A 26092-nucleotide genomic window follows, 5' to 3' on the forward strand; every position below is an offset into this window, starting at 1 on the left:
GGGGAGGGAGGAGGCGAGGTCAGAATGGAGTCAGCCATGGAGTGCCTTCCCCTGGTGCCCCCCTCACCTCCACCTTCCCCCTCACCCACCGCCTGCCGAAGCTTGTCCAGTGTGTCTGTGTTCCTTGCCTCGCTGGGCCCATGGGGAACAGTGAGCAGGCCGCTCTCTGTGGGTAGTAGGATGGGGTTATCAGCTGGGGCTGGTAAGAGGAGATAGGCAATTTGGGGGTCCAGGCCTTGCCCCAGTTAGAGCACATTGACCTGGTAGGACCTGACTCCTAGGATCATCTCTTCTGGCCTTGCCCAAGGTGCTGAATTTTGCCCAAACTTCCAGGGGCAGGGAAAACACCACCCAGCAGCCCTCAGCCACACTGCCTAGTGCTCTCCTTCCCCTCAAAAAGTTGTTCTTTGTGCCTGTCCCTTGCTCTGTCCTCCAGGCAAATGGACATTCCTAGGAGCTCATTACATTGTCCACTTCCCTGGCCTGGAGACATTTTCACCCCTGGATCCCCAGCCCTCTATCCCCTCAGTTAGCCAGAGATTGGGCTAAGGCTTTCAGTTACATTATATAACGTAAACATCAACCCATTTTTTTACAGACAGGAAGCTGGGGCCAGAGAAGCCAAATTCACACTGCTAGAAAGCTGACAGAGCAAGGATATAAACCCAGTTCCTGGCTGCGTCGAAATTAAAGTGCTGGTCTTCACCACCAAACTCCCCTGCCCGCACGACACCAAGGGGTAGTGGGGTGAGACGGCCTCCAGGCAGTCTGCCAGTTTCTCTAACATTGAAGGCTCAGAGGTCAACAGTGCTTGAGGTTCACAAGGCAAAGGGGCTGCCCCACCAACCTAGACCATCCCGGGGCCCTGGTACCTGGTCCAGGGGAGGGGCTGCTGCTACATTCCGGGCCAGACTGGCCCACGCGGAAAGAGAACTTGGGCTGGTCCGAGCCACAGCCGTCTTCAATGCCATCTACTACCCTGTGAACCCAGGTACCAGGACAACAAATCAATGGACAGGCAGCCACTGTGGGGTCATACGGGACGGGATGCCCCAGCGTCCACACACACAGGCTGCAGGAGCGTGGAACTGACCAGGAGCCCAGGAGAAAGCTAACATGGGGTCCCTTCCCCTAGGAGCTTACAGTTTAGCTGGGGGGCCAAGCTTGAGCAGCATGAGATGCAAGAGTTCAGAGCAGCGTGTGCCACACACCACACAGTGGAGTGGGACAGCAGGAGAAAGGAGGAGCACAGAAGGCTTCCTGGAGGAGGCAGGCTTGGCCCACATAGACTAGCGGGAGTTAAGATGGTTAGATGGGCACCTAGGGCAGGGTGCGCCTGCCCAGGGCCTCAGCCTCATCACCACCATCTCTGCCACGGGGGCCTAGGGTCTGCTCACCTGGGGCTCAGATCTGGGGGCACATTCCATGGCATGGGGGGCAGCCGTAGCCCCTCTAGGGCCCGTGGGGGAGCAGAGGGGCCAGCCTCAGCCTTCAAAGCCCCTGTCCTGCCTGGCCTCCCTCTGCCACCTAGACGAGGCCGGGGTGCTGTTCGACGTGGGGATAGCAGCTTGGCAGCTGAGGATGAGGAGGTGCAGCCAGGGGACAGCAGGGGGCTGGAGGGCTCATCAGCTGGGGCTGGGGAGACCGTGGGGCCCTGCTCCCCATCTGTCTCCTTCTCCTCCAGCGTGGACATAAGGGTATTGTCGCCGCTCAGGGAGCTGGTGTCCACCTAGGGATAGTGAGGGACAGGGAATCGGCATGGATGGTCACTATTGTGTCCCACTCACCTCCCCTACCAAGGCTTCATCTCCCCTGGAAGGGATGAGCCATCTTTGTTAGAATAGCCAACATCTATTCTAACTGAAGGTCCTATAGATGATACTATCTTATGTTTTTTTTTTTGAGACAGAGTCTTACTCTGTCGCCCAGGCTGGAGTGCAGTGGTGTGATCTTGGCTCGCTGCAAGCTCCACCTCCCGGGTTCATGCCATTCTCCTGCCTCAGCCTGTAGCTGGGACTACAGGCGCCCGCCACCACACCCGGCTCTTTTTTTTCTTTTTGGTATTTTTAGTAGAGACAGCGTTTCACCGTGTTGGCGAGGATGGTCTTGATCTCCTGACCTCGTGATCCACCCGCCTCAGCCTCCCAAAGTGCTGGGATTACAGGCATGAGCCACCGCGCCCGGCCAGATGATACTATCTTAATCTAAAATCTATCTAAAGCCACCAAAGCCCTGGAGGTGTTAACTACCTCTCAAAATTCTAGCCAAATACGGACACCACCACTCCTCTACCAGGTCCCTCAGCCTAATTAAACTATCCAAGAGAATGTGGCGCTAAAAATTGGTTTGGAATTAGTGACAATCCAGGAAAATTCAAAAGCCCCTCAGAACAATCCTGTTTCACCATGAAAAAACACAGGGGGCCACCAGGCTCTCTTCAGAAGCAACCTGAAGGGCTGGTGCCTGTCTCTGCCCTGCTCAGCCCCTGACCCCCAGGAGCCACCCCTCCCTGTGCCAGCACTGATGCATTCATCTACCTTCACTAAGATTCCTCTGGACAGGGTAAGGCTGCCTCAGACAGGCCAAGGAGAGCCGGCAGGGGTGGCTGCACATGCTGGGCTGGGCACATGAGTGTGGAAGGGCAGAGAGGGTGTAGACCCCTGCCCGAGGTGGGAGCTTTCATACCAGGCCACACTTCACACACAGCTCTCCACCATCCCCAGCCTCTGCCCACCTCACCAGGCTCCCCGGCACCCCCATCCCCTCCAAGCACGTACTCAGCACACTCACCTCTGCAGAGCCTCCCCCAGCACCCAGGTTGTAGCTGAGCTCCCCTCGGAGGCCACGACTGAAGCGCGGGGCAAACTCGGGGTACAGCGCAAGGCTGTCGTGCAGGCCAGCCAGCTGCAGACACTGCAGGACGCAGTACGTCAGCCCCTTCACGTCGGCATTGGCCTTTACCACCTGCTCCCGCCGGGGCAGCTCACAGCCGATCAGGTCGCCCTTCCCTGGGGAGAGGAAACAGAGGTCAGCAAGCCCTGAGAGCTTCAGCCATGAGGAGAGAAGAGGGGGCTGCAGGTTGCTGAGATTCCCTTCAGAGCTGGGCTGGGCCTCTGTAGCTGAAGCCTTGAAGCCAGCAGAGAGAGGAGCAAAGAGGCCTGGGACATGGCCTGACGCCTGCGGCCTGTCTCACTGGCTCCCACATGGGCTTGGGGTAAAGAGCTCTGTGACCCAGGCCCTCAAACACATTCAGGATCAAAACCACTGTGCCGGAAAACCTGAATTTTAGCCCTGAGAGAGACTGAACATCAGTTCTAGTGGTTCACAGCTGGCTATGTTGATTAGAATCCCCTGCAAAAGTCAGAACAAACACCCAGGCCCTATCTCTACCTACAGCGTCACAGTATCTATGGGAGACCCCACAGTCTGATTGTTTTTAAGTCCCACAGGTGATTCAGATGCAGCTTGTCCAGGAATCAGTGTTTGGAACCAGCAAATTAGAGCCCTGTGTGGCATAGGGAAAATGCCAGGCAGCCAGGCTCACCTTCCTGAGCCCTAGCTGCCTCCGCTCTACAAGAGATGCTGCATTTAACCGAGTCTAGGGAATATTCTTGATCTCACCAGAAGGGGTCAATGGAGGTTTTCCCACAGGCAGGTTAAGACTGCCACCTGGCTGACAGTAATTATTAAATGGCATCAATTAGAGCCTGCGGTGTAATCTCAGAGATGTTAGATTGGGTAGGGTGGGTGAGATGTGTGTCTTAGAATCAATGAAATAGGGTGTGTCTGTCCAGGGACATGTTGAGGCTAAATTAGAGTTAATGTAGATAAAGTGCCTCACACAAAGACGACCAAAAAGAAATCATTTTCTTCCTTTGCCTCCCAGATAGAAACCCCTATAAATCATTCCTGCCAGGCACAATGACTCCCAGCACTTTGGGAGGCCATGGCAGGAGGATCGCTTGAGCTCAGGAGTTTGAGACCAGCCTGGGCAACATGGCAAAACCCTGTCTCAAACAACAACAACAACAACAGCAAAAATTAAGCTCGGTGTGGTGGTGTGCACCTGCAATCTCAGCTATTCTGGAGACTGAGGTGGACGGATCACTTGAGCCCAGTAGGTCGAGGCTGCAGTGAGCCGAGATCATACCACTGCACTCCAGCCTGGGCGACAGTGAGACCTGGTCTCAAAAATAAAAAATTCATTTCCAACAGGGATAGGCACGCAGTCCGGGCTTGGGCAGAGCACTCACTACCCTCAAGGCAGCTCAACCACCGCGAGGCAGTTCAGACTGTTAGAAAGTGTTTCAGAAAGGATGGCCCTGCTATGGACTACCTCACACTGCCAGCAGCACACACTGAGCTCATGTCTCCTCTACATGTTCCTGGACTTTTGCTCCAACTTAAGTATAGAATGCACCCCAACTTAAGTATAGTTTAACACTTGATTTTCTTGGTTTCAGGCCATCCTTCTGGGTCGTTTTGAGTGCTGTTTGGATCTCAATGTGATCATCTGGGGAATGTGCTCTCTTTTCATTGGCGTCATCTGAAATAGAATAAGCACGTGCTGCTTGTCTTCATCTAAGAGGTGGGAGAAAAATGAGAAACAGGACAGGACCGAGGGCAGAGTCTCAGGACCAGAGTCTGCCCACCAGGTGCAGCTCATCAAACTACTTCCTTCCTCACAACGGACTTTGCGTATGTTTAGCTTCCAGCAGTTCATCAACAGAGGCAAGCGCCAGAACCCAGAGCTGCCTGAAGCAGACAGGATGCACTTGGACGTTCGAGTAAAAAGGTAGGTGAGGAGAGGGTAGGTACGAAGGCAAAGCAGAGAACCCGACCATGATTGGGGTTGGGGAACCAGGCATTCACCAGGGCATCTAGAGCCTCCAAGTCAACAGGGAAGTAGTTCACCCAAAACATATAGAAGGTGACAGGATGGATCAACGGTGGCATAAGTCCTGGTGCTAGGGACATTGTAGAGGCAAAGGCCCAGGGCACAGGCTGTAGCCATTCTTGTGGCACTGAATACTGCACACTGAACATGGCTATTCTGAGACGTGGTGCCTGGCACCAGCGAAGGCATGCTCTGAGAGGCCCTGTGCCAGCTCCCAGCCACACAACTCCCTCGGCTCCAGGCTGGAAACCATCTGTTTCGTAATCCACTCGTCAATCCTGCTTTGGATTCACCAGTCTACAGTGGTGAAAATCTGTCCTTGTGCCCTTCGGAATCTCTCCAAGGATTGCCAGCTACACTTGACTGGCATAACTCCATTTTCTCATGCTGGCATACACCGCATGTAGGCAGAAAAGCTGGACTCATGAAAGATGTAAAACAAAGGGTGTGAACAGCCTGTCCCCACTCTTGGGGTCTAAGACCCCGATGGCATTTTTTTCCTCTTGTTTCCAGCTGGAAGGTCATCCTCTTCAAGGGAGCAAGGATGGACACACAGTAGCTGCGTCTGGTGACACCGCCCCACCTTCCTGGCCCTTTCCTGCTTCTCGTCTTGATTGTGGATTGCCAGATGAATGAGAAACCTCAGCCCCAGGGCTTCAGCAGTCCCCACAGTGAATCTACACGTGCCTTGGCTGCCTGAGGATTCGATGTCGTCAGCAGTGGTCAGGTCACCACCTCTCCACATGTACAAGTCCTTGACTACCCACACTGGTCACATGTTCCCCGCCCTCAAGGGTCACGGTGATAGTCTCTTGCAGCCATAGAGCTCTGCTCCTCTTTAGTGGCTTTTCTTTTTTTTTTTTTTTTTTTGAGACAGAGTCTCGCTTATCGCCCAGGCTGGAGTGCAGTGGTGCAATCTTGGCTCACTGCAATCTCCACCTCCTGGGTTTAAGCAATTCTTCTGCCTCAGCCTCCCAAGTAGCTTGGATTACAGGTGTCCGCCACCACACCCGGCTAATTTTTGTATTTTTAGTAGATACAGGATTTCACCACGTTGGCCAGGCTGGTCTTGAACTCCTGACCTCAAGTGATCTGCCTGCCTCGGCCTGCCAAAGTGCTGGAATTATAGGCTTGAGCTACCGTGCCTGGTCCTTTAGTGGCTTTTCACAGACACAGCCCCATGTTTCCCTGAGAGTTAGAATGTGCTCCCAACTCTCCAAATCCTAGAGTGCAGGTCCAACCCTCCTAACGATGGCTTCCTCCCTGCCAGTCCCAATTCCCCCCAGAGCACCTGGGAGCCCCGTGGAAGAAGCATGAGACTTGGTGCCAGGTGGATGGGGCTCCAGCCCCGGCTGGCCGATTCCTAGCTGTTCATTAACCTCTCTGACCTTGGTCTCCTGCTATGCAAAATAGGAATAATGGGTTTTGTGAGGTTAGAGTGAGACAAAGCAGTAAGGAGCTGGGACAGGGCTAGTCACGCTGTTAGCCCCCTGTTATCAGCACTACTATTGTGTCCATTCCACACCTGCAATTTCTTCATCTGCGTCTAGGGAACTGATTTCCTTTTTCACCTCCTTCTTTTGCCAGGAAGGGAAGTATATACACTGTAGATACCATTTCATCAGAATGAGTCTCCCTGGCTGTTTGGAGACTGAGCTCTGTCAACCCATCTGGGCTCTGGGCCTGCTCTGTGATCTGCCTCAGGAAAGTCACATCTCACCGTTCCTGGGGGACCACAAGGACAGCTTTTGTTCCTCCCCTTTTTAGCCCTGCCTGACACTCTCCCCAGCACTTCCATCCCTAGCTTCTGATTTTCCTCCTGAAGGAAGGGCAGCTCCCCTCTGTCCCCCATAGACTGGCTCCTTTCAAAGGCTGGCCCTCCACTCGCTCGGCCCCAGGGCCACCTGCGAGATCGTGTCCACCTACTTACGCTGCCACCTTGCAGTCACTGGGGCTTCTCTGAGCTTTGACCAGGACTCCATAACTACTCCTGACTCCACCCTGGCTGTTTCTCTCTCAGTGGCCTTGTGGAGGTCCCCTCTCCAGGTTTTCCACAGATCAGGGCCATGGTCTCACACACACGTGCCCCCACGCCCTCTCTCCCACCCTCACAAACCTAGGATGGCGAGCACGGTGCCACCCTTGAGCACCTCCATGGAGCCAGAGCAGACAAAGTAGAGGGCCTGCAGGGCATCGCCTTGGTGGATGAGGTACTCGCCCGGCGTGCAGAAGGCGGGCCGCAGGGCCAGAGACAGTGCCCGCAGGCAGCCGCGGCTGGCCGCCTCAAACAGTGGCAGCTGCAGGACCTCCTTGTGCAGGTGCATGGCGATGTCTGCGCGCAGCTCGTCAGGGAGGCTCTGCAGCAGCTGCGGGTGAGCAGGTGCGGGGTGGGGGGGTTGGGAGTGGCAGAAGAGGAGGTGGCCTCCAGCCAGCCCCTCTCCACCCTGGCAGGCCTCAGGAACAGGGGAGGCATGGGAGGGACCTGAGGCCTCTCTCACAACTCCAAGCTCCACACAGGGTGGCAGCGAGGGGGCTTCCTCCACCTCCCTCTCAATCACTTTAGCGCCCAGAGCAGCCCAGCTTCCCACCTCAGTGAGCACCAAGCCCCCAGACCTAACTGGGGTTCAGAGGGCCCTCCAAGCCTTCTTAGCTGCCCTCTGTCCCATGCTGCTGTCCCCTCAAGAGAGAAGGGAGGCACAGGGGCCAAAATTCTGCATTCATCCTCCCCCACTCCTGATAATTCTAGGCCATTGCAAACCCCCTGAGGGAGCAAAGGCTAGCAGGCCCAGCCCTGGAGGCCGCACCTCGGTGGTGTCGATGCCATTGTTCACCGCCCAGGTGGCCTGGAAGTACTCCAGCATGCGCTGCTTGAGGGGCTTGGGGATACGGTGGATGCGGATGTAGTCGCGCAGGTCGCGCGTGCGGCTGTGGTACAGAAAGCGGCGGGCGTACATGCGCTGGATGATGGCCGTCACGTTCCCAAACACCACCGCGTGCATCAGGGCTGGGGGAGGGTGACGAGAGGGGGTCACCTAGGGGACCTGGCCCGGCCTGACACCACGCTGGGCTCATCTGTCCTCGGCCCCGCACGCTCCTAGGCAAGGCCCGAAGGCCGCTGTGCGGGCGAAGTCTCCCCCACCCCGGCCTCGGGTTCCGCGGCCACCTAAAGCGGAAGAGCCCCCGGCCTCAGGCCCTCCGGGGAGTGGGACGGCGCCGCCTGCGGGCAGAAGTCTGGGAGTGGCCCCGGGAAGACGCGCGCGGCCGGGCTCACCGCCGATGAGCATGGTGCAGATGGAGAAGATCTTCTCGGTGTCCGTGTTGGCGGACACGTTGCCGAAGCCCACGCTGGTGAGGCTGCTGAGTGCGAAGTAGAGGGAGGTGATGTAGGCGCTGCGCAGCGACGGGCCGCCCAGCAGCTCCAGCCCCGTCCCGTTGGCCTCGCTGCTGCTGCTGCAGTTGTCACTCTGGCCGGAGCTGTTCCCTCCAGCTGGTCTCCGGCCCACCAGGTAGTAGGGAGTCTCCAGTCGGCGGGCCAGCTCCTGCAGCCAGCCTGAGGGGGGAACAGCAGGGCCTGAGCAGGCAGGAAGACTGTGGGCGAGGATGCCGGGCCCTGGGGGTGGGGACACGCAGACACAGACCCAGCCCCATGGCTTCCCGCCGCTTTGCCCCTTCACTGCCAGCCTAGCACACCCCTCTCCACCCCCTCAACCCTCAGAAGAGTCTGCCATTTCCCCAGCCAGCTCCTATTGGCACTGAGGATGACACAAGGGAAATCACACCCCTTCCCCCATGGCTGGCACCCATCCCAGGTAACGGGCCCAGTCGGAGGGCCTGGCTGGCGTGGGCAAAAGGACTGGGGTGCTCACTGCATTCAACCACAGCCTCAACCCCAAAAGATGGATGGTGAGGCCACCTCCGCCCTCACCTCCACCTGTCCAACGGGACTCCTCTTCCTGCATTTCTCTGAGCCCATCAACTCCAGAAGGTCCTCCCTCCCCTCCCCATTCAGTCTCATCCATCCCCACAGCCACACAAACCACTCAGCCTCACACACAGGTCCCAAGCACGCCTGCATGGACATGCACACACACTGTTAAGGCTATGTGTGTGCCCCACACAGTCAAGAAGACAAGGACACATGTATGCCCCTTACAGGCGCCTCAACACAGCCACTCACTGAAAAGGCTGTGCACACTTGGGAGAGGGACAAAGGTACACTGGTACCTACACGCTGTCAGGCAGGGGGTGAAGACACACTTTCGTGGACAAGAGCACACAGGCGAATACATTCACACAGGTGCGCGCGCACACACACACACGTAGTCACAGGCTAGACTGGGCCACGGAGCAGAGGCTGGATTGCCCCTCAGCCCGAAGTTCTCCACCTGGCCTTGGCATGGAGTAGGGTTGTGCACTGAGGTCTCTCCCAAGGCTGGGTGCTGGGAGTCACTCTTGAGCCTAGCTGGAGAGTTGCAGGAGCTCTAGGGTGTTGGATGGGGGATCCCAAGATCCACAGAGGTCCTGGCAGAGCTGGGGGCCATGGGGTGCAAGGGAGAGAGGGCGGATTGGCTGATCTAGAATGGTGAGGCAGAGGGTATGTGTGGCTGTGGCTTGGGGTCACAGGATGCAGTTGGACCCCACCTCTCCACTTGTGCCCTGCTCCTCCCACCTCAGCACAGACCCCCTACTCCAGACTGTCCCCAACACTTCAGGCATATGGGTCCTGTGGCCCCCACACACTTGTCATCCACCCACTCATTCATTCAGCAACCTCACACACTGTGTGCCAGGAGCTGGGGGCCCCACAGGAGCTCCCTGAGGGCTCCAGTTCAGAAGGGCAGGTGACATAGGGCCAGAACTACATCTCAGAGGTGCCACACGGCAGGAAGGGAGGGGGGCTCTAACCAAGTGCCATGGGCTAGGGCTAGAAGGCTTCTGGAAGAAGGGACATTTGTGCTTGGTCTCAAAGGGTAGTAGGGTTTTGATACAAAGAAACTGAGGGGGTCATTCCTGGTGGAGGGACAGGCACGAGCCAAACCTGGAGACTGATATTTTAAGACAAGTACAGGCAAGTAGCTCAGTTTGGCTAGAATGTGGGGTTAACACTGAGGGCATTACATTCCAGGCTAAGGAATTTAGGAGGATGTACTAAGACCTGCACCAAGGTGGGGGCTCACCTTCCCATTATCTGAGATGTGCCATAAGAATGCAATGGAGTACATGGTTGGGCGCAGTGGCTCATGCATGTAATCCCAGCACTTTGGGAGGTCGAGGTGGGCAGATCACAAGGTCAGGAGTTCGAGACCAGCGTGACCAACATGGTGAAACCCCATCTCTACTAAAAACATAAAAATTAGCCAGGCATGGTGGCGCATGCCTGTAATCCCAGCTACTTGGGAGACTGAGGCAGAAGAATTGCTTGAACACAGGAGGCGGAGGTTGCAGTGAGCCGAGATTGCGCCGTTGCACTCCAGCCTGGGTGACAGAGTGAGACTGTCTCCAAAAAAAATAAAATAAAATTGGAGTACGTAAAACTCTTCACAGTCACTGTTTAGTTGGCCTCTGAGGGTGAAGCTACCCAAAGCCAAATGCCCAGGATAGGGAAGGTGGGGAGAAGCAGCAGGACACAGGGGAGGGTGGCAGGGAGGCCTCTGATCTTTCAGTCTTGGCCATGGGGCATCAGCAACCCCTGAAGCTGGGGCCAGGATTGTGCCTCCAGGTGGGCGGGGTCAGGCCAGCAGGAGCTGTCCTGGAGGCTGGGGGCTCGCACACCAAGGAGTGCTCTGAGTTCTCTCCCCCAATACTCAGCACAGCCTTGTGAAAATCCAGCCCACCTCCACTGGGCTAGTGGGAACCTGGGGAAGGAACTCTGTCCACATCATGGGCAGTGGAAAAGGAAACCCAGGCAAGGAAGCTTGGAGAAGGAGCTGCCCACCAGACTGAACTGGGCCAGCTGCCCACCCCCCCACCTCAGCCTCACCTCCCCCTACAAGGAACTCTCCTGCTAGGGCTGGACTTGGAGAGGTCTGGGTTTGGTGCCAACCCAGTTAGGGGGCAGATTCCCTGGAGAAAGAGGAGATGATGATGTGAAGAACTTGTAAAGTCTCTAAATGTAGACTAGTACCGGCTCAAATGGAACGAAACCACCCTGGAACTCAGGGGTCAAGGGTGAAAGAATATAATGTGTATCTGCAAGGGTCGACCCACCCTTGCCCATCCTGTGGAGCTCAGAGACTCTTGGGAGCTGAAGGTGTTCTTAATGTCAGATCAGCAACCCCTGTGAGGTGGTTGGAAGAGACGAGTCTCGTGGACACAAGACCAAGGGTGTCTGGGTCCCATTTCAGGGGGCGGGAGTGGACCTGGGGATTTGGTGTCTCAGCCCACTTTGGGGGTGGTGGAGACAGGCTTTGTTTCACCATTGTCCATCTCGTGGCCCTCTGACTGTGTTTGCCATGTGGCCGTCTGACCCCAGAGCAGCTGACACCACAGGCTTCCTCTGGGAATAGCAGGCACCAAGGAGGTGTCACTGCCCGGAGTGTCCTGGTTTCCACCTACTCAGCAGCGAGAGCACTTGGGGGAAATTTCAAATGGGTCCTCTGTGACACACACAGGCCTCCCGTGAGTTTGCAGAGGGAGAGAGGATTCACAGGAGCCTTGTAGTTCCCAGGGAACTGATCAGACCGGGTTTCTAAGGCTGATCTGGACACCTGGTGACTCTGCCAAGGAGCAGACAGTCATACGAGGCCACCTGCCGGGTGTGGTGGCTCACACCTGTAATCCCAGCACTTTGGGAGGCCGAGGCAGGTGGATCACAAGGTCAGGAGATCAAGACCATCCTGGCTAACACGGTAAAACCCCGTCTCTACTAAAAATACAAAAAATTAGCCGGCGTGCTGGCGGATGCCTGTAGTCCCAGCTACTTGGGAGGCTGAGGCAGGAGAATGGCGTGAACCCGGGAGGCGGAGCTTGCAGTGAGCCTAGATCACGCCACTGTACTCCAGCCTGGGTGACAGCTCAAAAAAAAAAAAAAAAAAAGCCACCTGCATCTGGAAACCCAGCTAAATGTCAGTTACCTGGAAGCTGACAGAGGGCTGGAGGGCTGGGGAGGAAGAGGTCAGGTTTGATTTTGGACCTGAGGCGCATCGAGAGTTAAAAACAGCTGGAATGGAATGGTTTGGCTAGAGAAAGGGTGGAAGTTGAGATGCTCACTCGGTGTCAGTGGAATAGCCGAGGGAAAGCAAGGTGAAGGGGGAGAGCTGTGAGGAAAGGTCTGGAGACCCTGGAACTTGGAGGAGCTGGGAGGAGGCCAGCCAAGGGCTGCATCACCCACAGCTGAGAGGAACTATGGTTGGCAGGGTCAGGTGATACAGGGACTTCAAGGAGGATGAGGGTTTGGTCCCAGAAGGTCACTGTGACCTTCCAGATGACATTTTGGGTGCAGAGGTGGGGGTGGAAGCCCTCCCAGCAGGAGTTAAGATGTGAGTGGGTGGTGAGCAGAGAGGAGCTGTGGAAGGAGAAGAGGTGACATGAAGGAGAGTGAAGATGCTGGGGACGCAGAAAGCCTGCTTTTTAGGCCAGGGGAGAGCAGAGATGCAGCGGGGAGAAATGTGGACTAGAGATGACAGGAGAAATGTGGACTGGAGGTGACAAGAGAAAGGCAGGGGCCTTGGAAGCTAAGGTGGTGGGGACAAGCTTCAGAGAGGATGCGGGGGGAGGGGTGGGGAGTGCCGGGTGTCAGAGAAACCCTGGAGGGCAGTGGCTCCCTGCTTGGCCTTCCCAACGGGGCAGGGGTTTAAGGAATGTGACCAACATTTGGCCACAGGAGGCCTGGATGGGCGACTGGGACTCCTTGGGCTTTCTCCACAAGGCCCAGCTGCTGGAGAACAGGCCTGTCACGTGGTGGTGGCTGTCACACTCACACCTGCACACCCTCTTCTATGATTTGCACACGTGCAGACTTGCACAGGTCCCTGACACCACACATCTGCACCCACACTGGCACTCACACTCCTCTGACACAACTCCCTCCCCACCACATGCAGAGGGAGCCTCCAGTACCAATCTCAGGCAGCTCGGATTCGCTGCTCTCGATCTCCCGCTGGCCAATGTAAAACCAGACGCAGGCGACCCAGTGCGCGAGCAGGGCAAACACGGCCATGAGCAGTGTCAGCACCACGGCGCTGTACTGCGAGTACCGGTCCAGCCGCGGAAGCAGGCGCAGCAGGCGCAGCAGGCGCACAGTCTTCAGCAGATGGGCCCCGAAGTACTGAGATGCGGGGAGGGAGGGAGGGAGGGAGGTCAGCGGGCTGGCCCTGCCTGTCCCCTGGCCAAGCCCACCCACCCAGCCAGCCCAGCCACACTGACCACGTTGACCTTGAAGGCATGTAGCAGGTCAAAGGGCAGCGCCGCGATGACATCCAGCAGGAACCAGGTGGTGACGTAGTGGAGGCAAATGGACTTTGGGGCAAACACCACCTGGCCCGACTTGGACACAAATGTGGTACGGAAATTCAGCACAATGTCTGTGGGGAATCCGGGTGGGAGTCAGCACTGGGGCTGGGGGGCAGCCACTCTTGCCTGGACACCTGCTCACTTTCTCAGTAGTTGACACTGTCCCCGGCCCTTCCCGTACATCATCTTAGTTCTCACAGTAACTGTAACAGGTAGACATCATTTTGCCTATTTTACAAAGGGGGAATCTATTTTATGGAGGCTCAGTGAGGCTTTGACCAGCTCAAGGTCATATAACTTCTAAGTGGCAGATGTTTGGAACCTAGGTCTGATTTCAAAGCTCACAGGTTACAAATGAGAGAGGGCGAGGGGGGCACTGTAGCACCCTGGAAGCCACGTGGACTATCCCCAGCAAAGCCCCAGGGCGCCAGCAAAGGGTGGGGCGGAAGGGGCAGAGTGCACGCACCAAGGATGAAGAGGACCTCCACGGCCAGGTCACAGACGCTGGGCGGGCCGCGGGCGGCACTGGGCTCCCGTGCTGTGCTCACACACACGCTGTAGGGCACAGTGACAGCCACATAGAGTGTGGCGAGCAGGATGAAGCCATCCCAGGTGGCTCTCAGTGCCCCACAGTGCAACAGGATGAAGGGCGACTTCCGGATGGCGGCTACTTTGTACTCAGGCAAGTTTGGTTTCTCCCCAAACACCCCCTGAGTGAGGCAGGGCAGGTCCAGGCAGAGAGAAAAGAATATTGGCACAGGCTGAGTTTGGATAGAGTCTGGGACCCGCATCCACCTCCTTTCTATCCCTGCATTATCGAAGCAGCATCTGCTTCGAGATGGCATTAGCATCTCCATTTTATAGATCAGAAAACTGAAGATCAGGAAAGTTAAGTGACTTAGCTTCGGCCACACAGCTGCTTAGGGGAGGAGCCAGGATTGAACCAAGGCCCATCTGCCTCCCAGGCCAGGACTTTCTTCTGATGGATCAGGCATGTGATCTTCCCTCCTTCAGTCCCAACCCCCAAAGTGCTGGCAAGGCCTGGGTGGCCCCTAGACATTCTCTCTGTGGTAGATCAGGTTCCCCTTCCCCATCTTCTGCATCTGCCCCTCCCCTCTCCCACACATCCCAGGGCTGAGCCCACCTTATTGAGCTTGTGCTTGCCCTTGGGCTGCTTCTGCAGGTGCCCGGACAGGTGGTAGAGCACGGCCCGGCTCCGCCGCCGGTTGGCATTGAAGCCTTTGGATCGTGCCCGGCCATATCGGCGCCGGCCACCACCTGCGAAAGAAGAGGGGCCCATGAAGATGATGGGTGTGTGCCCACACACCCTAGCTCTGGGTCAGGTGTAGGACACAGTTGCTGGCCCATGGACTGGTCTGGCTCATTGACCACTTAGAATGTTTAGAGTTGGGGGCTCAGGTATTCCTCACTTCCTGGGTTCACTTGCCCAGCCCAGCAATGGGCAGTCCTAGGAGTGTTTACAGACACTACCTCTGGGGTCTGCTTCCAGGAAGAGGAGGTTTGGACCAGAGGATCTCTACAGGGAAAGGCCTGGGACAGGAAGCGAGGAGGTACCTCACAGGGCCAGGGTGGAGAACTAGCAGGAGGCCGTCAGCAGAGGTGTGGGAACTTACAGCAGGAGCCCAGGAGCTAGTGCAGGGACCAGAGGGTGACAATGAAGGCTGACATCATGGAGAGGCAGACCCAGCACTGGGAGTACGCGAGTGGGAGTGGAGAGTACCCCCAGCATCCCCAAATGGCAAAGAGGCCTTGACAGCTTTGTAACCTGCCCAAAGGCCTGCCCCAGCCTTGGAGGACACAAGAGGGGAAAGACTCGAAGAACTTAAAAGCAGGCTTTGCCCAGAGCTCCACCCCCAGTCAGGTTTGCTGTAGGAAAGAGGAACCTGGTGGGTCTGTGCTCAACCTTTTTAACTGGTCAGAAAGTACCTGCTTCACAGGTACAATTGGGTTTGTTTGCTTTCAGTTTCTTAATAAAGTTGACTTAAAAACTCCAACTTTGTCTCAATCTGTCTATTTGGAAAAAATATTCCCATACCGAGGAATGTGGAGATGAGAGCAGCACAGGCCTCTCAGGCAGCCTGAGTGGGAGTGAAATGAATGCAGGGGGCATGGGGGACCCCCGTACTCAGACTGGGTGCCAAGGCCCCGCCCGGGCCTGCGGCACCCAATACCCCGACCACAGCACCTACATGCACCTACCTGTCTCCTTCCATCTGTCGGGGCCCCCTCGGTTCTTGGTTTCGCTGATGTCCTTGTGAGAGACTAGGAAGAGAGCCACCTCCCCTTTCTCATTCTTTATGGGTATCACATCCAGGAGACACCAGAACGGGAGCCCTGGGCACAAAAACAAACTCAGCCCACCTCCTATTCTCAGCACTGCCTGAGGTGACAGAGGCCCTGGCTCCACTGACATCCCGGGCAAGACACAGGCAGGATCTAGCGGTTTCCTGGGGGAAGGGCTGGCAGTCCAGTTTCACTGAAGGCAGGGCTTGATGGAATTGGGGGAAGGAGGCAAGGGAGAGCAAACATGACGGTCAGACCTGTCGTGTGGTAGATCTGCCCTGCCGAAATGCGGATGTTTTTCTGTTGGATGCGGGAAACCCGAGGTTGGAACTGAATGCAGGCTGAGGCTAGGGTGAGGCAGGTAGAGATGGGGAGCCAGGGGCAAGAGGTGGGATGCAGCAAGAGGGGTTGGATGGGGGGATGGGAAGATGGGATGAGATGGGGAGATGGAGAAGATGGCAACAGAAAGGAGGAGGGACAGTGGATGGGGCTGGTGCCAGGCTGGGTGAGACTGCAAAGGTGAGGCAGGCTGGCCAGGTGGCCCCTCACCGCTCTTCCGGTACAGGATCAGCTCAGCCTTGAACTCCTTGTGCTCGTCCAGGGCCTTGCGGATCTGTTGGCGGACGAGCTCACTGGTGTCTGGCCCATAAAGGAAGGAGCAGGCACAGCCCCGCTGCATGACCTCAGCCCGGGAGAAGCCCGTGAGGTCACAGAAGCCATCAGAGCAGTAGACCACGGGGAAGAGCCCCGCCACCTGGGCGTTGCCCAGCACGAAGTTACTGTCTGCAAGAGAGCACTTCTCAGAGGAGGCGTGGGGTGAAGGGGCGGGAGGCCTACCACCCCTCCTTTCTCAAATGCCTGCAACCAAAGAGTGGGTTTTCCAAACCCCAGGAATCCTGTGTGTGTTAAGGCAGGGCTGTTTATGAATGGCAATCAGTGTGTGTCACCTGTTTGTCAGTGCCCTGCAGCAGGTGTGAGTACATTCAAGGATCAGCACATGTGAACTGAGGTCGGTGAATGAAGCGCTGTGCGGGCACTGTGCCTTCTGGAGGGTGTCCTGAGCAATGTGGGGTAAGGGCTGGGATTGGGGAATCCCTAATGAGGACTGCCCTGCCAGCTCTGGGCCAGCCTCAGCCCCACCTCTACTTCTGCCAGGCTCACCCACTAGCCAGGTACCCAGGTTGGCTGTCTGGTTTCTCCCACTGAGACACACCTAGACTGGAGGCAACCCCAGACCACCATACATCCTGCTGTCTGTGTTTTAGCCCTAGCTGCCTGACCTGGCTCAGGAATTAGTGAATGTGATCAAGAATGGGGGTGTAAGAATGGTGACTGAGCACGGGAGCCAGGAGCCAGGAATGTATTGGGGAGTGGGGGGCACTGAATCAGCAGGCTGCAGGAGCCAAGCACACTGGCAAAGCAGATGGAGGAGCCCGGAGTGGGGAGAGCGCAGTGCTGGGCTCCCACCCCCTATCAGGAACCGGAGACCAAGGAGGACCTAGGCAGAGAGCTGGGAAGCCCCACGGGGGATGTGAGGGAGAGGAGGAGGAAGGGGCTTTCATCACTTCCCCTGTGCTCAGAGCCCCCAGAACCGGGGATCCAGAGCTCGGGGCGCCTTCTCCAAACTTCCCCAGTCCTGATGGGAGTCCCCAAACCATCTTCTTGGGGCTAGATGGCCTCCCCAAGTCTAGGGGGTTCAGGCTATGAGACACGGGGCTTGGACACACCGTGCTCTCCCGAGTGCCGCCTACTCTTATCTCCGTTTGCAAATCTCTTTTCTAAATCTGTGTTTTGAGCCCTCTCAGCTGTCCCTGAGCACTGTTCACCCGCCTCGCCTTACCCCACCAGTCCGAGGGTAGTTGCTGCGACAGCGCCAGACGCAGGGGTGGGATGGGTCAGACTGACTAGGTTCGGGTTCGAGACCCGGCTAACAGAGAGCATCCCAGGACCCACACCCAGGGACTTCTGGCCCTGTTGCCTCGCCTGAAGCAGTGTTGACCCCGAACCTTCGGGGAAACAGCGCCTAGCAGGAGACGATGGCCCCAGCCTCAAGAGGGGCGGGTAGGGAGGAGAGGGTGAGAACAGGCTGGCGCCAAGCTGGGCTGCTGGGGGTTCGGGGAAGGCGGGAGCCCTGGCGAGGGTCCGGCGGCCCGGGTGCAAGTGGGCGAGGGTCGGACTCACGCGTGCCGTCGAAGCGCGTAGCGATGGTGTCCAGGAAGGTGTTCTGCGGCGCCAGGAGGCCCCGCATGGCCGGCATCTTAGGCGCCCGCGGCTGCCCGCCCCATCCCTCCGGGGTGCGGGGACTCCGCGCCGGGGGAGGGCGCCCAGCTCGGCCGCCCCCCGCCGGGCCCCGCGCTCCCTAGCGCAGCCGTCGGGGGGCAATGCGCAGACCGGGATCCGGGGTCGCGCCGGACGCTGGCGCGCGAGGGGGCGTCCGCGCCGTCGGGGCCCGGAGCATGGCGCGCGGCCCCTCGCGCCCTCGCCGCCCACAAATCCCGGGCTCCAGGCCCCGCGGCCGCCGCGCTCTCAGCACCTCCCGCCGCGGCAGCGGCTCGCGTGTCGGCTGCGGGTGGGCTTCCGCTCGGCTTCGCTCGGCGCCGGCTCTCGGCAGCTCCCTCCGTCTGTCGGGGAGAAGCTGCAGCCTCCCTCCCTCCCTCCCGCGCCCGCCGCCTGCACCGGGGTAACCATGGAGACGGGGCACACCCAGCCAGGGCCGCCTCCTTAAAGGGACAGGCCTCCCGCGGAGGGCTCCCCTCCCTTCGGGACCTCGGCGGGGGCGGGGAGGTGGCGGCCGCCCTGATCCCACCCCGCGGGCCTCCCCGCCCGTACCTCGGAGAACCACTGGCGAGCGGCCGGCCCCCTCTGGCTCACTCGCCTCAGCCGCAGAGGGGAGGCGTCTTTCTCTGCAGCCCGGGGGCTCTCCGAGAGCCTCCTAGCAGCCTCTCCTCCCCCGGCGGAATGGGAGGGGGGCTCGGGGCGTGGGGGGCAGGGGACGCATGCTGTGGAAGATGCTCTCCCCGAGGAAAATGCAGTGGGCAAGGGGACAGGGCGACAGGCGCAGGTGAAGGCCCTGCGGCCAGCGGAGGCCGGCGCTCTAGAGGGGCTCCAGCCGCACCCGGGAAATCTAAAAGCAGATGGGGCGGGGGTTCTGCGCGCACAGCTGCCCGGCCCTCGAGACTTTCTCATCCTCAACTTGACGCTCTGGAAAATGGATCCAGCTGCTCCTATGAGGTGTCTCCGCAAGCAGGAGCTGCCTGGAAACCAGAGGGTGGGTAGCCCTAGGAGTAAGGGTCAGACGTCCTCCGTGTGACCCCGTGGGCGGAAAGGGTGTGTGGTGGGGAGGGGAGCGCCAGACCCCTTGTCCTGCCCGTCCATTTCCCTCTGGCATTTGTCACCTCTTGCCTCTCCTAAGCGCGCTAGAGGGTCAGGTGGTAAATACAGGGGACCGGCAGGGGTCAGACACTGCGAAAAAACTTCCGAACCTTGTGCGTGCGGGTCCTGGCACCAGGGGAGCGAGGAAGGCCGAGCCCCGCGCCTCACGCAGCTCGTCCTGGAGAGCTCCGCGCGGCGCCGCGCAGGGTGCTGCCCGGGGGCGGCTGCAGGGAGCCCCTTCCCGGCGGGGCGGAGCCGGGCCCGGGGCGGCCGTCTTTTCTTGGCCTCCCGCGCTGCGACGGTCCCCCGGACTTGCCTGCCAGCGCCGCTCCTCCTCCCTCCCACGATTTGCCAGCGAGCGCGGCTGCCACCCGCGCCCAGAGGAGCCGCCGGGGCCAAAACAGCAATTTGTTCCCTAACGAGCGAAGCGGTAGGCTCAGCACCCCCATCCCTCGAGACGCACTCACAGTCACCAGCATCGGAAAGATGCTACCCCTCGTCAGCGACGAGAGCCAAAGCCCCAGGCACCTGTATCTAAATGAGCTGGCGCTTTGGGAAGGGAGGACGCGCTCCTCCTTCTCCAGTCCTGTGAAGCCTGGAATCTGGTCCCCAGGACGAGGAGTGACCCTGAGGAGTGACCCTAAGGAGTCGGGAGATCCTACTCCCATCTCATCCCCAGCCTTGGCTGGATCCTGGCTGTAAAGTAATCTCCTCCCCCAGCCGTTCAAGGCTTCCTCTCCAGGCGGCGGTCCAGCTGTCTACTAAAAAGAAGGACATTTTAGGAGTCAGTTCACTTTGAGACAGGATAAGGTCACAATTGAAATCACCCACCCACTTGGGAACCAGGTCTGCCACTTGCTGTCCCTGTGATTAAATTTTTTTTTTTTTAATTTTGGTCTGTGTGATTTTTTTTTTTTTTTTTTTTTTTTGTGACCGAGTCTCCCTCTGTCGCCCAGGCTGGAGTGCATTGGAGCTATCTCTGCTCACTGCAACCTATGCCGACCAAGTTCAAGCAATTATCCTGCCTCAGCCTCCCAAGTAGTTGGGACCACAGGCGTGCGCCACCACGCCCCGCTAATGTTTGTATTTTTAGTAGAGATTGGGTTTCACCATGTTGGCCAGGCTCATCTCGAACTCTTGACCTCAGGTGATCTGCCCGCCTCAGCCTCTCAAAGTGCTGGGATTACAGGCGTAAGCCACCACACCTGGCCTGTCTGTGTGATTTTTAAAGGCAAGTTATTAACCCTTCTCTGACTCAGTTCTCTCATCTGTAAAATGAGGATGCTAATAATAACATCAGAGGGTCGTAATGAGGATTCAATGAGTGAGTATGTGTAGAGGATCTAGAACAGTGTGTGACACCTGCAACGTGTAAATGTTTGTTGTCTGATTTTGAGTCTCCTAGGAGCCCTGTGAAACAGCCAGGGTGGGGGCTCCTTATGCTCCATTTCACAAAGGAGGAACCAGAGCTGAGAGAGAGGGAGAGAGGAAGAAGAAGAAAGAAGAAAGAAGAAGAAGAAGGAGAAGGAGAAGAAGGAGAAGAGAGAAAGGAGGAAGGAAGAAGAAGGAAGAAGTTAAGAAGAAGAGGTGGAGGAGGAGGGGAGGGGAGGGAGAAGAAGAGGAGGAGGGGGAGGAGGAGGGAGAGAGACTTGCTCAAGGTAACAGAGTTGATAAATGACACAGCCAGGGTTAGAACCCTGACAGTCTCCCAGCCCTAGGTCGTTGGGTCTGCCTCTCTCTAGCCTAACTGTGTGGGCACTCAGAGGACTGGTCATCTGGGCTTGTGTAGCATGTCTGGGTGGCCTTACACTTATCCCTGTAAGGCTTAAGTGTTTAGACTTTCAGGCTTCCAGCTCACCTGCTGGGGCTGGTTTTGGGCATTAAGCCAAACCAGACACCTTGGGTTAGGGTGAGCAGGGTGAGATGGAATGTGTGGGGTGCCCCTGAGGATTACAGCAGCTTACACTTATTGAGCATTAACTTTCTGCCAGGCACTGTGCAAAGTGCTTTACTTGGATTGTCCCATTAATCTTCATATTAACGCTATGAGCTAGTTATTAGCTATAACTGCCAATTCACGGATGAAAAACTTGGGGCAGCGAGGTCAAGTCCCTAGTCTGAGGTGCACTGCCTCATCCAGCAGCTCCAGGCACAATGCCCATGTCACCCTTTGCTGCCCTGGTTCCCACTTCCAGGAGAAGAAAATACACTAATATTTATGGAATGTTATTACCATTCTTATTGCAGAGTGAAAAGTCAAAGGCCTGTTTGGGCCTTTAAACCCCTTCCCCCATTGCCCCTCAAAGAACTCATGTGAATTCGTACTGGGAGGGGGTACCGCCACTGACCCTTTCCTTTATGTGGCCTGTTTTAGATGAGCGTGATCAGGCACAGGATCTCAGCCCACTATCCTCTCTCTTCACCTTTACCCAGTCCCTCAGATCTTCCTGCCAGACCTGGCTTTTGTTTGTATGGATTCCCCCAGCTCTTAGTCACAATTCCCTATCTTTTTTTTCTATTCTTTTTTAATTTTTATGTTTTTTCTTTTATTCCTTTTTTTTGAACGGAGTCTCGCTCTGTCACCCAGGCTGGAGTGCAATGGCATGATCTCGGCTCACTGCAACATCTGCATCCTGGGTTCAAATGATTCTCCTGCCTCAGCCTCCCGAGTAGCTGTGATTACAGGTGCCTGCCACGATGCCCAGCTAGTTTTTGTATTTTTAGTAGAGACGAGGTTTCACCAGGGTTGCCAGGCTGGTCTTGAACTCCTGACCTCAGGTGATCCACCTGCCTCGGCCTCCCAAAATGCTGGGATTACAGGCGTGAGCCACCTTGCTTGGTCCTCTTTTATTCTTTTAATTCCCTATCTTTTCCTTCCATCTTTCCTCCAGCCCCCAACCCACATGCACAAAGGGCAGGGACCCACATTTAGGAGAGAGTAAGACGGGCATTGGGGAGTTGAAAATTGAGCAGGGCCCTGGGAGATGGGCACCATAGTCCTCCTCACTGTAACTCCTTTTCCTCTTCCCTTCCGCCAGCTCTTGACGCATTTGGCCGTGGTGGGGAGTCACAGGGAGGGGAATGTTGAGGAGGATCCCTGTTCAGAGATGCTCAAAGCCTCTGTCAACAAGAAGAAACTCGGGAGGCTGCATTTTGGAGCTGCCGTGGGAGGCCTGTGGGAGTATTAGCTACAAAAAGGAACATGGAGAGACAGTAGGGAAGCGCAAAGCAAGGAAAAAACCGCTCAAGACACAAAGGATGGAAAAAGTCCCCCCACCCCGCAACCACAAAGCGCAGGCGGAGTCAGACACTGTGCTCAGGGAGTGGGAATAGGCGGCTGTCGAGGAACAGAGCCCAGGGGCCCCTCCCCTCTCCCCGTCTCTTCCCACTCTCTCCACCTTCCTCTCTGGAGGTCCCCAGGCCTGAGCCTGGCTCTCAGCCAGCAAGGCCAGGCTCTGCTTCTAAGGTGTGTTGTATGGTGGGAAAATCTTGGGCTTTCAAGTCAGACTAGTTGGGGTTCCAATCTAGCTCTGCCACTGGCCAGCTGGGAGACCCAGGGTGTGCAGAGGTACTTTATCTTGCAGAGCATTGGGTCTTTTGATTTGTGAAATAAACCTTAGCCAGCTGTTATTTTTAAAAAGCCCTGGCCTGGCCGGGCACAGTGGTTCACGCCTGTAATCCCAACACTTTGGGAGGCCGAGGTGGGCGGATCACTTGAGATCAGGTGTTCAAGGCCAGCCTGGCCAACATGGTGAAACCCCATCTCTACTAAAAATACAAAAATTAACAGGGCATGGTGGTACACGCCTGTAATCCCAGCTACTCTGGAGGCTGAGGCAGGACAGTTGCTTGAACCCAGGAGGTTGAGGTTGCAGTAAACTGAGATCGTGCTACTACACTCCAGCCTGGGCGACAGAGCCAGACTCTGTCTCAACAACAACAACAACAACAACAACAACAACCACCAATCTCTGGCCCTCGGTGCTGGGACCAGGGAAATGAGCTCAGGATGAAGCCTGAGGGTTCCCCCTCCCCACCAAAATAAAACATTTTGGAATTCTTTGAGGCCTCTAGTATTTGGCCACACCTTGGCTGTCTCATTCTAGGAGATTCCTTTTCTTTTAGTGGAAGACCCTGGCTAGAGTAGAGTGGGAACAGACCACAATCAACTTTTTTTTTTTTTTTTGAGATGGAGTCTTGCTCTTGTGGCCCAGGCTGGAGTTGAACGGTGTGATCTCGGCTCATTGCAACCTCCGCCTCCCAGGTTCAAGTGATTCTCCTGTCTCAACCTCCCGAGTAGCTGGGATTACAGGCATGTGCCACCACGCCCAGCTAATTTTTTTATTTTTAGTAGAGACGGGGTTTCACCATGTTGGCCCGGCTGGCCTTGAACTCCCGACCTCAGGTGATCCGCCTGCCTCGGCCTCCCAAAGTGCTGGGATTACAGGTGTGAGCTACTGCGCCCAGCCCACAATCAACTTTCAAACAAGGGAAACCTGGGAGGCACAGAGTTGTGTTTACAGATAAAGAAACTGGCCCATATTGCTTGGCTAGTAAGAAAAAGAATCAGGTCTGAACCAAGATTTGACTAGGATGACGGCAATTCAGGACTATGCCATGCAGCGGGGCCACTTTGTCTTCTCCTTTGGTAAACAGCCTATGAAAAGGGAACGGCATGGTTATTTCTGACAGATGGTCAGTGACCTGTGGTGAATGCCCATTGTGAACAACACCTGGACTCCACGCCAGGTGAGACACTGCAGTTAACTGCAGGACCCGAAGGGAAGGTGGCCAACATAGCCCTGCTGGAGCTGGCGAGGGAGTATGTGCCCAGCCTCCTGAGAAATCTCATCCTCTCAATCCGTGTGTTCTAGCAGCACCAGAAAACAGGTGTGTTTGAAATCGAGTTACAGAGAAAGCCTAACTCGGTTAAGTTGAAGAGACATAAAAAGGAGACCTGACTTTTCCCTAAGGCATTGGAGTGGGTGGTATTTGTTCCTGCTGTTTTGACAGCAGTGAAGGGACAGGCAGGAGAATAGTTGTGCTGCTGGGTGAGTTTCTTAACCCAGAAGCATCTTTTTTGGATAGTTTCCTCCTTGGAACTGAGTATCAAGGTAGGTAATAAAACTCCCTCATCACCTGTATGGAAATAATGTTCCCTGACTTTCCCCTGGGAAACCCTGGCCCCAGCTTCACCTGTGTGCTGCTGCAATGGTTACTGTGTTAGCCGAGGTCAGCTCCATCAGCATCTGCCTGCCACACCCACGTAGCTCTGAAACTGGGGTAGGGGTGCATTTTCTGATCGGTATGGCAGACAGACAAGAGGGGCACAGGGCTCACCATGCTGGAGGGGCATGCACTCAGGAAGAAAATTTACAGAAGGAATAGGATAGCTGGATTTTTAGTATTTTTGTGATTAATAAGGTCTGTCTGGCTGGATATAGGGGAAGTCTTCTTTCATATACTTTTCAACAAAGCAGGACAGACAGAAAAGGAAAGGGGCTATGGGGAGTGAACATTCAACTTGTCATGGGTTAGCCTAGACACACAGGGGACTGTTTTGTAGCACCTGGCTAGATGTCTCATAAAGTCATTACCATTGTCCCACTTCACAGTTCAGAAAGAGGTTCAAAGCTGTTATCTGTCCAAGGGCAGTCGGTCACACAGCTACCAAGCTGTGAAGCCAGAATTAAAATCCAAGTTGAGTCTTTATACTCTACCACACTGCCTGGCCAACAGGCAGGGCTCCCAAGGGTTTAAGGACGAGCTCTACTTCCTTTACCTGCAAAGCAGTTGAAGAATGAGCTAGGGCTGGGCCTGGTGGCTCACGCCTGTAATCCTACCACTTTGGGAGGCTGAGGCAGGCAAATCACCTGAGGTCAGGAGTTTGAGACTAGCCTGGCCAACATGGTGAAACCCCGTCTCTACCAAAAATACAAAAATTAGCTGAGTGTGGTGGCAGGCACCTGTAATCCCAGCTACTCAGGAGGCTGAGGCAAGAGAATTGCTTCAACCAGGGAGGCAGAGGTTGCAGTGAACTGAGATGGCCCCACTGCACTCCAGCCTGGGTGACAGAGTGAGACCCTGTGTCAAAAAATATAGATAAAAAAAAAAAAAAGAAGAAGAATGAGCTAGAATAGTTTCTGGCTCAGAACTCAGCAGAGTGCCTAGCACACAGTAGGTACCTCAATGTGTGATGGAGAGAAAATGTGCCCAAGTGGCTACAACAACCAGAAACTTGATTTTATCGTATGTTGTTCTGGCTACCAGCATTGTGAGCCGGTACTTTGAACTCATTGGTTAAACTAGTGATAAAATAGTTTCTTGTATCAGTTGGCAGCCTCCCAGCATGTATACCTGTTTCTTCCAAGAAATGTGCTGCCATAAGGATACAATCCTCACCAAATGGGACCAGAAGGTGGGATGAACCCTACAAATCAGGGAAGACAGAACCTCATTTTCTTGGGTCAGATGGTAGAATTTTCAGGGGCAACAAGACATTATTCTACTGACCTTCTCCAAGAGAACGGGTTAGTACAAAGATGAGTGACATGCATCCCGAATTTTCCGGGTCACTCCTAACTTCAACTAGTTTATCCTATTCCCTCCCATACATACATTCATACTCACAAGACTGTACCCTGGTTTGGGATTCTGAAATATAATGGAATGTCACTATCTCCATACACCACTGCACAACTGCCTGATCATATGCTGGTATAGTTCTGGCTCAAGCATGGGACCCAGCCCTTTCGGCTGTGCTCCCTCCACCTCGAAGACAGCATGGCACTTTCAAGCAACACTATTTCCTTGTATTATTTATTGGTATTCTCAGTTGCATCAACTGGTTTATCAGCCATGTGAAGTCAGGGATTGTTTCTCTCCTTAGCTTCTGGCTCAGCAACTGTACAAAGCATTGCCAAACACTGGTGGAAAATGTAAACCTAGTGGCTGGGTGTAGTGGCTCACACCTGTAATCCCAGCACTTTGGCAGGCCAAGGTGGGAGGACTGCTTGAGGCTAAGAGTTCGAGACCAGCCTAGGCAACAAAGCAAGACCATATCTCTAC

General features: G+C 56.0%; 1 protein-coding gene across 4 annotated transcripts in view; it reads right to left on the reverse strand.

Moving 5' to 3' along the window:
* Positions 1-18601, reverse strand: part of KCNH3 (potassium voltage-gated channel subfamily H member 3) — a 19560-nt gene extending 959 nt beyond the window's left edge. The window contains exons 1-14 of one of the 4 annotated variants that reach the window (XM_003825836.7): positions 17834-18601; positions 16202-16435; positions 15569-15703; positions 14493-14626; positions 13815-14058; positions 13262-13419; positions 12956-13163; positions 8169-8447; positions 7702-7901; positions 7014-7263; positions 2791-3008; positions 1398-1729; positions 873-979; positions 90-166 (exon numbers count right to left, since the gene is read on the reverse strand). In XM_003825836.7, coding sequence (XP_003825884.1) covers positions 90-166; positions 873-979; positions 1398-1729; positions 2791-3008; positions 7014-7263; positions 7702-7901; positions 8169-8447; positions 12956-13163; positions 13262-13419; positions 13815-14058; positions 14493-14626; positions 15569-15703; positions 16202-16435; positions 17834-17909 — 2652 coding nt within the window. In that variant the 5' untranslated portion in view covers positions 17910-18601. Of the gene's footprint in view, positions 1-89; positions 200-872; positions 980-1397; positions 1730-2790; positions 3009-7013; positions 7264-7701; positions 7902-8168; positions 8448-12955; positions 13164-13261; positions 13420-13814; positions 14059-14492; positions 14627-15568; positions 15704-16201; positions 16436-17833 lie in introns of all 4 variants that reach the window. The other 3 variants (XM_014347198.5, XM_008951172.5, XM_024931125.4) reach the window with 3 other exon arrangements.
* Between the last annotated feature and the right edge of the window lie 7491 nt (positions 18602-26092).

This window comes from Pan paniscus, chromosome 10, assembly GCF_029289425.2.
Source record: "Pan paniscus chromosome 10, NHGRI_mPanPan1-v2.0_pri, whole genome shotgun sequence".
In the NCBI taxonomy this organism is placed as follows: Eukaryota; Metazoa; Chordata; class Mammalia; order Primates; family Hominidae; genus Pan; species Pan paniscus.